This window comes from Plectropomus leopardus, chromosome 4 (genome assembly GCF_026936395.1).
Source record: "Plectropomus leopardus strain MGB_pleo_1.0 chromosome 4, ASM2693639v1, whole genome shotgun sequence".
In the NCBI taxonomy this organism is placed as follows: domain Eukaryota; kingdom Metazoa; phylum Chordata; class Actinopteri; order Perciformes; family Serranidae; genus Plectropomus; species Plectropomus leopardus.
In genome coordinates this window covers 12,635,666-12,649,208 of record NC_142179.1, presented here as the reverse complement: position 1 = coordinate 12,649,208, position 13,543 = coordinate 12,635,666, and the positions used below count along the sequence as shown (strand labels likewise).

At 42.1% G+C, this 13,543-nt stretch overlaps 1 protein-coding gene across 1 annotated transcript; it reads left to right on the top strand.

Moving 5' to 3' along the window:
- Positions 1 to 6,947: 6,947 nt before the first annotated feature.
- adra2b (adrenoceptor alpha 2B) lies at positions 6,948 to 13,318 on the top strand. The gene is made up of 2 exons (XM_042488438.2): positions 6,948 to 7,945; positions 8,121 to 13,318. Exon 2 carries the CDS (start codon positions 8,138 to 8,140, stop codon positions 9,710 to 9,712), a length of 1,575 nt encoding a protein of 524 aa, XP_042344372.1. The 5' UTR covers positions 6,948 to 7,945; positions 8,121 to 8,137; the 3' UTR covers positions 9,713 to 13,318.
- The last annotated feature ends 225 nt before the right edge of the window (positions 13,319 to 13,543 follow it).

The window sequence follows — 13,543 nt, the reverse complement described above, 5'->3', positions numbered from 1 at the left end:
AAAAGAGGGACTCAAACACAGACTTGCACACACACAGAAAAGTATTTTCTATTCCAAGATATCAGAGGCCATTAAACAAGAGTTAATCCAAAATTTAAGGAAAAGGTTTCCAATCCACTGAGTCAAAATGCAGCTGAGGGGCTCGAATGACATTAGAAACACTGAAGGAAAACTGCTGGAACACTTACTAGAAACAGTGAAGACAAACTGGCACAGATAAAGCAAATGACTAATTACATGAGGGAGGCAGTGTTTTGAGGGACAGGTGAAACTAATCAGGTGAGAAATACACAAGGGCGGGTTGTGAGAGAGACACAAATAAAACAAAAAAAAAGGTAAATGACAAAACTGAAAAAAGGAAAAACTTAACTACTTGACTTGAGACTTAACAACCAACATGCATAAAAGGAAGTAAGGATTCATTTCACCCAAACCAGCTGCAACAGTCAACTGCTTCTTACACATTCATGCATCAGAATTAGCAATCTAATATATAAGTATTTTACTTTAGTGGACCCCTGGGCATAGTTATGCAAAAGGCCTCACAACCTCCCCTGCACAAGACTAAGATGCAGATTTTGTGCTGGTTTTGCATTTCTTTGTAGTTATCAGGATATTTTTTTGTGGTTTTGTGTGGTTTTGTGGTCATTTTTATGTGTCCTTGTTGTCATTTTGTATTTCTTTGAGGCCACTTTGTGTCTCATAGTGGTATTTTGTGTCCGTGTTATTTGATTATTATTTTTTCGTTGTATTGTTGCTTCTTAAGGTATGTTTCTATATTTGTCTTCATTGGTCATTTTGTATCACCTTTGCATGTCCCTAGTTCTTTTGCATCTCTCTGTTATTGTGTCTCTTAAAAGGTCAAATTTGGTCTATTTGAGGTATTTGGGGGTTTGTTTTTCATTCTGTGTCTCTTAAAGATTAGTTTGCATCTGTTTGAGGTATATTTCTGTCATTTTTGGTTGTTTTGTGTCTATTTGTAGTTCTTTTGCATGTCTTTGTTGTTGTACTGTGTCTTTCGAAAGGTCAATTTAAGGTATACTTGTGTCTTTTTAGTCATTTTGTGTCTCGTTAAAGGTCAATTTGTGGTTCTTTGAAGTATATTTGCATCATTTTTAGTTGTTTTGTGTCTCTTAGTTTCTTTGCATTTTTTTGTGGTCATTTTGTGTCTCTGTAGTTTCCTCTCTTTGTTGTCATAGAGTCTCTCTTTAAAATTTCAGTTGTTTTGTGTCTCTTTGTGGTCATTTTATGTCTCTTTGTAGTTCCTTGCATCTCTTTGTGGTCATTTTGAACCTCTTCCTGGTAGTATGTGTTAATTTGAGTGACATTTTGCAGGGGAAGGCCAGGGGGGGGCCCTGACACTTTGTGCCCCTGGGATAAATAGGCCTGTTCAGTAATCCATCCATGTTTACATTAAGTAGGATGTAAACAGGAATAAATAATTTTTGTTTATAATTTGTTGTCGTTTTTTGTTGTGCTTATGTTTCTCCCAAAGTAAAAGTTCAGTGCAGATAAAGAGAAATCTGCCAGATTATCCCCAAAACAGAACTCAACAAGCATATATATGAGTTTGCGGTAAGACAGTGCTCTCTAGTGACAACTTTTGAAATTACCAGAACTCCAGATGATTTAACAGTATCCAGTAGATGACGCCAGCAGACTGTTCATTAACTGTGGCAGCCTTTTCATTATGAAGGAAACACACACGCGCACACACACTTCCTATCTCTCCTGCTTCCTAATACACAGTTGTCTACTGACACATTGAAATGACTTGTGGTGTCATCTCTCTTGGTCATTTATTTATCACTGGAAGCAGACCGTTCCACCTCCCTTTCATTTGAATGGCTCGTTTGTTGTATTCAGTTCCTTCTCAGTCAGTCAGGCTCCTTAATGAAAACAGACTCAAACTGTTACTCACACTCTGCGTCCACATTAAACTGGTGTCAGAATCAATCATATTGCATTAGGCTGTGGTAGTACCTCCCAGTGGTGTGTGTGTGTATGTGTGTGTGTGTGTGTGTGCATGTCCCTGTACACTCTATGTAGAAAGAGAAAAGCGTGGGAGATTAGGGATTTGCACAGCGATCACACTTACAGTATTTGCTATTCACAGCTGAAGACACTGTGTCTCAAAAAAGAAATCCCAGACTGAGAAAAGTGCTAACAGATAATATGAGCAATATGTATGATATTGTTAGCAGGGGAATAACAATGTGGTGGTATGACACATACACGCACACACACATACTGGCCTACATGCACACATGCAAGCAGCAGTTGTTGTCATTACAAATGCAGTCAGGAAAATTACTGTGTGACCATCTGGGAGAGCTCCCTGTAATTGTTTGCAGTTTACGCACACAGTCACACTTGTAATTCTATATCTCTGGGGACCCTCACTGATATGATGCATTTCAGTGAGTCCAGCTGAAGGGGTCACGAGAATATGAACGGATAAGATGAAAACATATTTTGCTGCATAGATTTTTTTCAGACTTTTTTTTTAGTGTTTGTGTTTAATGTGAAGTACGAGGTACTTTACCTCTAAAACCTTGCAAATACTCAACCTGAGATGAGAAAATCACTCTTTGGTTGACCTGCTTGTAGTTCAAAGTCATAGGCAATGTGTGGCAAGTAGACTAAACTTCATGTATAAAGGGTCAAAAGCCAAAAAGGTTGGGAACAGCTTCCTTAGACCGCAGAGCTATCCCTAAACATCGTAACTACAAGCCAAACCTCAAGTTGTACCTTCACACAACCTTAACTTTTATTCTAACTTTAAAGCGGAGAGACAACTTTTCGCATTTTCCACATTTCATTCCCAGTGGATGTTATTTTTCACATGGCCGATTAAAAGACGACCAAACTGCTTTCCATTTTCCTCAGGGCTTAGCAACTACCAACAACACAGGGCACACTGTAATTTGTTTTCCACTGTTTTTAATTATTTTATTTTATTTTATTTGGTAGTTCTAATGCTTTTTGCACTACTGGGGAGAGGAACTGCAAATAACTTACATTGATACTGTTTGGTAACTGGAAATAACTACCGATTGCTACTAGTGAAAACAAAAGCACTGTCCTCTTCTTGTTTTGGTTGCGTAACGGTTGACACACTTCCTTTGTGCCATAAAGCTAGCCTTCACTTTCCCGTGAGATTGTATTCGGTGGAGACAGAGTTTCATAAATAGTAAAAAGAGGCTTAAGACTCATTTATATTCCTTTTACGGTTGTTAATTTAAAACGTTGCAACCATCTCTGCCCGCACACTTTGTGTCCTTTAAATTGACATAAAAGCAGTCTGTGTGGTCCTGAAATACTTTACACCATGTGAACAGAGATCTTTTTAACCCTTTTACAGATTTGTTCCATTCCGCCATTCTTGAAAAATCTTCTTCGTCTTTTACGTCCGTATTTCGCTTGTACTACGCTTCACTGCACCCTCAATCACTGAGTGAAATGAAGACAGAGGCATAGGTATAGACAGAAGGCTCTGTTTGTGTTCATATACAACATTGGACATAATGAGCCTATATAGGGAATCAGTCTTAACACTGATAGTGTCATTATTTTATAGCCATTACATTGTGCAATCAGCATTTATTTCATAATGATTAGTTAAAGGTCCAATGTGTAGGATTTAAGGGCATCTTTGGCAGAGATGGAATGTTATATTCATAACTATGTTTTTGTTAGTTTCTAATCACCTGAAACTGAGAATTGTTGTGTTTTCATTACCTCAGAATGATCTGTCTATATATCTACATACTAGGCTTCGGCAATATGTAATATTTTATACCTTCATACCTTTCTGAAAGTTCACTGTATGTGCGGTGCTATTGAAAAACATAACTTAAGCATGACTAAATACCCTGGTATACCATAATATCATCACATCACCCAAGCCTACTACATACAGAGTGGGTACTCTTCCATGGAGTATTAAATGTTGTTCTACAGTGGCCCAAAACACACAAACCCAACACTGGCTCTAGATAGTGACATTTGTGTTTTCACATTTTTGCATTGGCCTCCATAGTTCTCCTAAATGTTTGGCACACAGGAGATGTTTCAGTTCTGCAACCTTACCATTAGATGCCACTAAATCCTACACACCGGACCTTAAATACAACAACACATTTTTTTCTTACCCCTTTTGCAAGCTAAAATTTTCCCACTTTCCAAACTTACTCCGGGTGGTTGTGCATGAGTGCACACACAGAAAACAGGAGGCAGAAGCAAGCCAATAACTCAAAAAAAAAGTCCAACTTGAAAGCATCCAAAGGGCAGCTAGGTACTGTGCTGTAATTGATTTGGACCTGAACCATAATGTGCACAGACTCCCATCACAACGCTGCAGTGTGCTGACCTGCAGTTATCTGGCACTCATTTGGGAAACCATATTTTGAAGACAATTTATCTTCACTTCCTCGTACTTGCGTTAAATCTCATATTGTACCAGGAGACTTCAGGAAGTGTTTTGAATGAAAAAGAAGTTTTGTGAAAGAGTGAGTGCCCTTTCACAGACTTGATGCAAACTTTTCCAGTGTGGCTGACAAGCAAGAATTACTGAGTACTGTGTGTGATCCATGGGAGGAGAATTTTCTCCAGGCTTGTGTAGGCTACCATGTGCATGTGTGTGCACGCACGCACACGTGTGTGTGTGTGTGTGTGTGTGTGTGTGTGTGTGTGTGTGTGTTTGTTTGTGCTGTGTACACATTTGTATACAACAGTATACACAACAAGCACTTCAGAGGCGTTGTACTATGCACTGAACGCTGTGTGCTGCTCAGTCTCTATAACCTTGGCATCCGTGACACACCCCTCTCCCCCAGAATGCATTTTCAGCGTGTTACTAAGCACGGTTCACCCATGGAAACAGAGACACTTGATTGGAGTGCACTCTCCCGCTAAAAGCTTTATTCTCTTTCCCTTTATATTTAGAATGTGTAGCGTGGAGCGGAAAATGTACAAACCATTATTGGCTGCTGCTTCAGGTCACACAATCAGAGCAGGGCTCCCAATTGTAATTCCATGGGTGGCGAGCTGGGTTTCTCTCTCATTAAAGCACCAACGCGTGGGGAACGCACTACAAAAGCAAATAACCAGGACCTCCTACCCACACACCATTCATAAGATTGTGTGTGCGCATGTGTAGGCAGGTGCATGTGTGTGCTGTTTGTTTGTGTGAGTTTATATTACAGAGGCCATCTAACTAGTTTCAAACACCACGGGATAAACTCTGCAACAGTTTAATTTATGGCTCAGTAAAACAACAGTGACGCAGGCTTGACTCAATTATTGAACAATCGGGCACTTGATCTCAGGTAGGCAACAAAGCATAAGGGGCGCCATGGATGTCTGCGCCCTTAGGGGGAGGTAGTATTGCAGGCCGCATAATGCACAGGGATTTAAATGGAAGTCTAGTGATGATGTAAATGTATGAGCACAGAGAGACGGTGCCGTATACCACTGCCCTGCAGCTCGCACAGTGAGCAGAGGTGGACACAGAGGTAACACAGTGCATTTATCCAGTCGGTTTTGAGGAAGAGTCAGCCGAGCATGAGGAGACTTTATAATTCAAGTGGACCATGTTTCATGAGGAAATTATTCAGTTTTACTGCAGCATTTATGTGATAGTTGTAATTACCAGTTTCTGTGCTGAATAAGGTTTTGTATGTAAAAATCTGACCACTTACAGTTTGAAGCATCAATAATTTATTTAACCCCCTCTGAAGGGGATCGTTTCTCAAAATGAGGATTTTCACTTTATTGAAAATCCTAAATTTGTGAAGTTATGTTACGTTAAAAAAGATTTGACTGCTTTGTCACAGTGAGGCCCTCTTCAAAGTGGAGCCCCAAGAAATTTTTCATAGGAGTGGCCACATGGGTGGCCTCCTCACTGAAATGTGAAAAAAGTCTTAGAAATTGGAGGGACTGGCAGGGGGGTCTAAGACACAGCCAGTCACCCAATCGTGCTACCTCGCAATCCACAGCACCTTCCACACACACAAAAAGGAGTAGGTTAGTCGTTGACGGGGTGGCAACACAGGGTTTGGTTGATGATGAGTGCAGGCTCCTGATACCAGGGTCAGCCCGTCGAAAAATTCTATTGCAATAGCCAGGTTTCAACCTTTAGAGGGCAGTCACTATTCATATTTATAAATAATATGTAGAATTTTAATAGTTTTCACTTAAATGTAATGTCAAATAAACATATATGGTAATTTTCAACTGAAAGAAAAGGTTTGTGGCTTTTTAAAGACAGTCGGGATCCAATTATTTTTGCCAGAGGGGGAGCTGTGGAGAGGCAGGCAATTGTATCAGGGGAGCCAAGGCCCCCCTGGCCCTCCTTGGGATTGCCACTGCCCCTTAATGCTGCTCTAGCAATCTATCAAGGGTGACCATGAAAAACACTCGCAACACAGCACTGCAGCATGTTTTTACCCCTGCATCAAAAACTGTATGTATATTTGGCCTGACAACCTCGAACATTGGTCCTACCATTAACTTAAGCTTACCCAGTTGCTGAAGGGCTTTTGTTTGCCCTTCAGCAACTCACTCGACCTCCGGCTGCTGCAGTGAAAACGTTTATTGGCCCTAAATGGCTGGAGTTGTTGGAGGTTACATGGAAACTGGTGCAAATAAAGTCTAAAGATCAGACAGGCTTTCTCATAAAAAAATCATTGACCAGACAAAATGTGTCGTGCCAAATATCGAAAACTGTGATGATGATGATGATGATGATGATGATGATTATGACGATGGCGCAGGGGAAGCTTTAAACAAGTAAAGGAGTCCCTGGGATGAAACTAATGTTTTTCTTAAGCAGATGGCATCAGCTCAGCGCGCTCAGCTGGACACCTCAGCGTCCCGTGGAGTTAATTGACCGAAGCAGTGCCACCCAACAAGCCATTTCTAATATAACTGCCTCTGTAGAGAGGCTTTATACATTTATTGTGAGAGGGAGTGGACGAGGCAGGGAGAGGGCTACAGGGAGAGAGAAAGTAAGGATCCCATGACGCCCACAGCTCCACAGTGACATCAGCGGGTCTAAAAAGAAGCGCAGAAGGGAGATGGGAGGCACCCCACTCATTAGATTTCGTCGTAAGGTCCTGTTCACTCGTGAAGATGCTGCTGCGCCTCTGTGAGGTAGCCTGTGATGTGCGCCAGCAGAGCGGCTTTCTCTTGGTATCCCGGTAAACTTCTGGGGGGGATAGAGGGACCCAGAAACAGCTCCTGAGACTCACAGACTGAAGCTGCTCTGCGGGCATCGATTCACGGCTGAAGAAACTGCGCGTTTTTACTTCGTGTCTGACTTCGTGCGAAGAGCTGGAGAGCTAGAGGTTAACTTTGAGCTTGGAAACGCAAGCCAGGCTATCCTTCACAGGGAAGCATTTGCATCTTTTCATCTGTAAATCGTCTGTAAATATCGTACAGTAACTTTATTTCACTTTATCTCATCCATTCTGCGCTTGCTTTTTACATGAGACTGGCAGTCATACGCGCGCCTCCAAACTAGGACGCACGGAGAACGCACAAGGGTTGAGATTATTTGCTCTCCTAATTATCGCTTCGCTGTAAATGACACCAAATTACTTGATTGTAAATTAAATATTTCCAGCTTCGAGACAGTTATTAATCCAGTGAGAGGAAAAACTTCATGGGCGAAGGGAGTTTTAGTTTTTTCGGTCTGTGATGTAACTCTGCAAAAATTAATGCATAGCAGTCAGCGACACGAACGTTTACTCCTGGTCTGTTTTGGAGAGAAATCTGTTCTACAAAGTGGCAAATCTTCTTAATTGAAGAGCAGTGATCCGTGACTTGACGCATTGCCCGGGACGGTTTTGTATGCTTAAAATGGACTTGGAAGAGCTGCCGTGGAGGATGCAAGGGAGCTACCGTTTGGAAACATCACAGGGATAAAACGAGAGCAACTGAGGTAAATATTATATTAATCATAATGCATTATAATCAAATCAATTATTTTTTAAAAAGTTAACATTTTATTGCGCACAGATTTTTTTTTCATAGATACACTTATTTCAGCCGTTAAAAAACAGCGAAATATTCTATAAACAATTTATTCAGTATTCATTATGTTTTTATCTATAAAGAGTCCTGTAATCCCAGCATGGCCTCGGTTTTGGAGAACGGCTGCTCCATGGAGCTGAACGGCTGGAACAGCAGCGCCAGCAGCGCCGGAGCCTCGGTGCCCTGCAACCAGAGCATCCTGAAGCTCGCCCCTTATTCCCCTGAAGCCACGGCGGCCTTCGCCACCGCCATAACCTTGATGGTCCTCTTCACCATCGTGGGGAACATCATGGTCATCATCGCTGTCTTGACCAGCCGCTCTCTCCGAGGACCGCAGAATCTCTTCTTAGTGTCACTGGCTGCTGCAGACATTTTAGTGGCCACACTCATCATCCCCTTTTCTCTGGCCAATGAACTGCTCGGCTACTGGTACTTCAAGTCTCTGTGGTGTGAGATCTACCTGGCGCTGGATGTGCTCTTCTGCACATCCTCCATTGTGCACCTGTGCGCCATCTCACTGGACCGCTACCTGTCAATTTCCAGGGTGACTTATGGGCGTCAGCGGACTCCCCAACGCATCAAAGCCGCCATAGTGGTGGTGTGGCTCATCTCTGCCATCATCTCTTTCCCTCCTCTGCTCTCACTCAACAAGAGCGAGGGAGGGGAAGAGGGGAGTGAGAGAGGACCTCAGTGCCAGCTTAATGATGAGCGCTGGTACATCCTTTACTCCACCATCGGCTCCTTCTTTGCTCCATGCCTCATCATGATCCTGGTCTATATCAGAATCTACCAAATAGCCAAACAGAGAACACGCTGCCCGCCAGGAGAGCCCAGGAAGGATGGGGTTGGCTGTGCCACACCAAGTCAGCCTCCACGACATGTGCAAGCCAACGGGAAGGATGATGAAGAAAGCACACCCCCTTCATCGAACAAAACCTCCAATGCCAGACCCCCCACCCTCGCCGTGACCCCTTCTCCCACCCCAGGAGAGACTCAAACCACTGAGAACGCCACCTCCAATAATCTCCTGCAGCCTCCATCCCCTTCTCTAGCCATGACCCCTGTCACAACCTCCCATGAAACCTCCCTGCATGGCCCCTCGACTCCCTCCTCTGTGCCTCAGCCTGCCCCTGCCAAGAGTAAAGGGAAGGCAAAGAAAGGCAAACAGCTGCGAGGCAAAAAAGCTGACAATAACAATGGTGACAGCTCAAGCACAGAGAGCGATATGGAGCACAGCCACGGAGGCCGAGGCAGCACTAGCATGCCGGGGTCACCTGCAGGAATCCACTCCCCTGCCTCGGTCAAGCGCTACCGGGACATGATTGCGACTTCAAAGGGGGCTCGGCTTGTGCCAGGGAGGAAGTCAAAAATAGACAACACCCCTGGAGCAGCAAGGCGCAAAGCGATGGTCAACAGAGAGAAGCGTTTCACCTTTGTCCTGGCAGTGGTCATCGGAATCTTTGTGGTGTGCTGGTTCCCATTCTTCTTCTCCTACTCTCTGCAGGCAGTGTGCCCGGAGACGTGCGCCATCCCCGATCCACTCTTTAAGTTTTTCTTCTGGATCGGTTACTGCAACTCGTCACTCAACCCGGTCATATACACGATCTTCAACAAAGACTTCAGAAAGGCCTTCAAAAAGATTCTGTGCGGAGGCACCAAGGGTACTTTCTTTTAGCATAAAATCTTCTGTACAGGACATGGACATTCAAAAAAAAAATGCAATCTCTGAGGCATATAAAAGATCAATCATTTCCATTTTTCAGAACACTCAAAGGGCTGTTTTAAAATATATGTCAAACTGTGGAAATTCTCCATATAAAACTGAGAGCCACTCTTTTACAGCCACAGGGTGCACAAACAGACAACTTGGACTGTGAAATCCAGCTTGCAGCAGATCCACATTTTTACAGGGTGTGGGATGAAAACAGGACATGTAATAGAGGCAGCAGTAGACACTTCACTGCTTAGTGCCTCAGTGTTGCAGATAAGATTTTCATTGCAAAGTTTTATCTGCAGATCACATTGAATAATGGATAATGCTGGGACACGGATGGGTGCAGAATCATAGAAGAAGTGCACACATTGTCTCTAAAACTGAAGGTTTAGAGAAAAGCAGGAAAAAAAGTTGAGAATGGATTCCTGGACTTAAATACAGATAGAGTAATGTATTATATTTAAGATTTTTTAGTCATTAAAGGCTCCAGAGTAAACGGGGAAAGAAAACAAGAATAAAGATGGAAAAGTGACCTTAGATTTCTGCGAGCCCTAGGGACATTTATTTATCAATACAGAGCACAAGGAGCACACAAGGTTAGGGGTGATTTCTTACGTCTGCAGTCTTAATTCGCCCAGCTGCAGGGCAAGCATGTGTTCCTAGATTTTTATCTAAAAGAGCAACAACAAGAGAAGGGTTTCTGACGACCTCTGATGCGATGGGCACAGACAAGGGTGCCCTTTCAAACTGAACTTGTGGGCTTTCATGAGGAAAGCCTGCACGTCAGACACCTTGCTCCTGGCTCAGTGTGGGTCATAATGGACACTCAGGTTGTTTGTAATGATAGTCTTGGCTTTCATCTTTCATGAAATACATAAATAGCTCAAGTGAGGGGAATTTTTTTTGGACTTAAGAGAAAACCACATGTTATTGAGATGTAAAAGTAAGACCGTGTGACCCTCCTCACCCTCTCAGCTTGTTTCATGCTTTTTAACTCAACCTGGACTATGACATCAATAGACTGGACTGAGCCATCATTCTTATTAACCCAGTGTTTGGACATTTAAGAAACAATCACTGTTTTTAGCTGCTTCAGAGCCTATTCTCAGTATGTAAGGGGAGGTGCATCTGCTGAAGACTGAAAAAAAAATTCTTATCATTCAACATTGTTTTCCAGACACCTGATTAAGCAGGTAGACATTTACATTGACTCTAAAGGACAGATGAACAATGCAATTATGGATGTGTAATGTTACCCCTAATTACGCCTACATGGGTTATTCTGAGAGCCATTTAGCTGAGTCACTCCTTCCCTCTGGCACATCATCGCCTGCAGTGGACCTCTACATGGCACATTTGGTTTATAGCTGAGAGGCGAGAGGATGAATGGTACATTTATTTTTCTCACCATGAGACCGAGGCTTTGTCAGCTTCCTCGACAAAAAAAAAAAAAAAAGAAAAAGAAAATTTGTCTGTGACTGTGAACAGCACACAGGCTTATTGACTCAATGGGACAAGGGCTGTCAGCAGCAACACTTCAATTTACTAATTGTCTAATACTGCTGACCTGTATGAGTGTGCGTGTATGTGAGCATTTGTGTGTTGCCTTTTTTTTCTGTAGAGTGTCAGTGCCTCCTCTGGCTGCTATGTACTACAGATCTACTGTAATATTGATAGGAACAGAGACCAGATTTCCTGGTACAGGCATCGCTTTGAATATTTTGACTCGATGGACAGATCAGCGGTGTATTGCTACATTGAGAAAGTCTTACTGAACTGAAAGTCAGTGTTTATCAGTGATATTGAGTACATGGCTTTTTGGTGATCGATATAGATGGATTACTGAATGGGCCCGCTGGACACAGGCACAACAAAATGATAACAAAGATACACAAAGCAACAAAAAAAGGAGACACAAAATGACATAGAGACACACAAAATGACCAAAAATGACACAAAATGGCTACAAAGAGACACAAAATGACTACAAAGACACACAAAACATCTAAAAAAAATGCACAAATGACCACAAAGACACACAAAACAACATCAAGAAGATATGAAATGACTAAAGATACACAAAATGACCAAAAAAGACACATTCCTACAAAGAGAAAAAAAGTCATAAAAATAACTACAAAGGCGCAAAATCACCACAATGAGACACAAAATGACTACAGAGAGACACAAAACAACAACAAGAAGACACAAAATGACTACAAAGAGACACAAAACAACAACAACAAGACACAAAATGACTGTAAAGATACACAAAATGACCATAAAGAGACACAAAACAATCACAAGCAGAAACAAAATGACTGCTGATACACACCAAATTACCAAAAATTGCACAAAATTACTACAAAGAGATGCAAAACAACCACAAAGTCTGTAAGTCTTGATCTTATGTTGGAGAAGTGGTGGGGTCTTTTACATATCTGTGCCCAGTTGCCCATTGTCTCGTAATCCGTCCATGGTGATCACCCTCAAGGGACCAAAGAGCCTTACAGGACACTCACCTGACTCAGTGATATCTGGCTCTGTGTTACTTAAACAAAATATTTCTTTATATTTGGTGTATGTGATGGGAGGCAAAGATTGAAAACACTGTATTATTTATTTCAAACTATTTTGTGTTCTCAGTCTGTTACCTATTTATTGTTCCGTTACTGTGCTTTTATTCTGAAAGTCGAGCAAAGTGGAACCGATATCAAAGAGCGAGAACACTGTACAGATTTTTAATATCTTCAATAAGAGCCATTGAGCTCTTGCTTCGTGGAGGTTGAGCTACATTTGAGCTTGGGGGGACGTATTTGTGTTGAACTGAAGGAACTTTGCGCACAATGCAGAACCTATAATGCAACATTTGTCATTGTTTCATCTAGTTATCGTAATGTTCAATCAGAGGTACAAGCACATTCATTGGTGTACGATTTATCAAGTATACCGCAGCAGGAAAATCTCTCTTCAGCACTGTTGTCAAACTTTTTCCTGGAACAAGTAATCAGATGCGAAAATGTCAATAGCACCCGTAGCCAGTTTCAGCTGGATGATTTGCAGGCTTTGTGCAGGACATTAAGGCTACAATCCATACCACACAGTGCTGCTCGGAGATTCAAATAACTGATAAAACAAAATGGTTGAGAGTAAGAGCTGCGAGCACTTATACGACTGCTCCCTGCCCTCATCTGAAATGGTTATTTTTCTCTCCAGAAATACAAACAGCTATAGCAACGCAATTATAACAAAAATAGCCACAGAGGCCATGAATCCACAGTGGTTTTCAATAAAGATGAGTTGCAATGCTCAACCCCTTCCCCAACCATGGCTTTTTTGTGGTGAGACTGCAGCTTTGTTTATTTTTAAAAAGTATGAATTATGGCTTAAAGGTGACAGATGCAGTAATCTGCCTCTTGATCACTGTCTTCTCCCCTGAAACCGCCTGTATTGTCTCTTCTCCTACTGTGTTTGGACCAAACTGCATGGTCTGAGCTTTACAATCTTCTATCCCCCCATCTGTCATCATCCCTCTTCAGTTTGGAAATAAAGCTACTTGAAAAAGCATGAGTCATCTCCCGCTTCGTTTATTTCATACATTTTCACATGATACAACATCAGGCTTGAGGAAATAAAGAAAAGGTCATTTCCAGGAGGAAAATTACCAATAAGTTGTTTCACAAATATGAGAGGAATTACAGATGATGTTTTTCTAGCATACATGTCGAAGAAAGGTGCAATCTAAAGCAATTTCCAGCCATAATAAAATAGCCCCGAATGGCGACACAACTT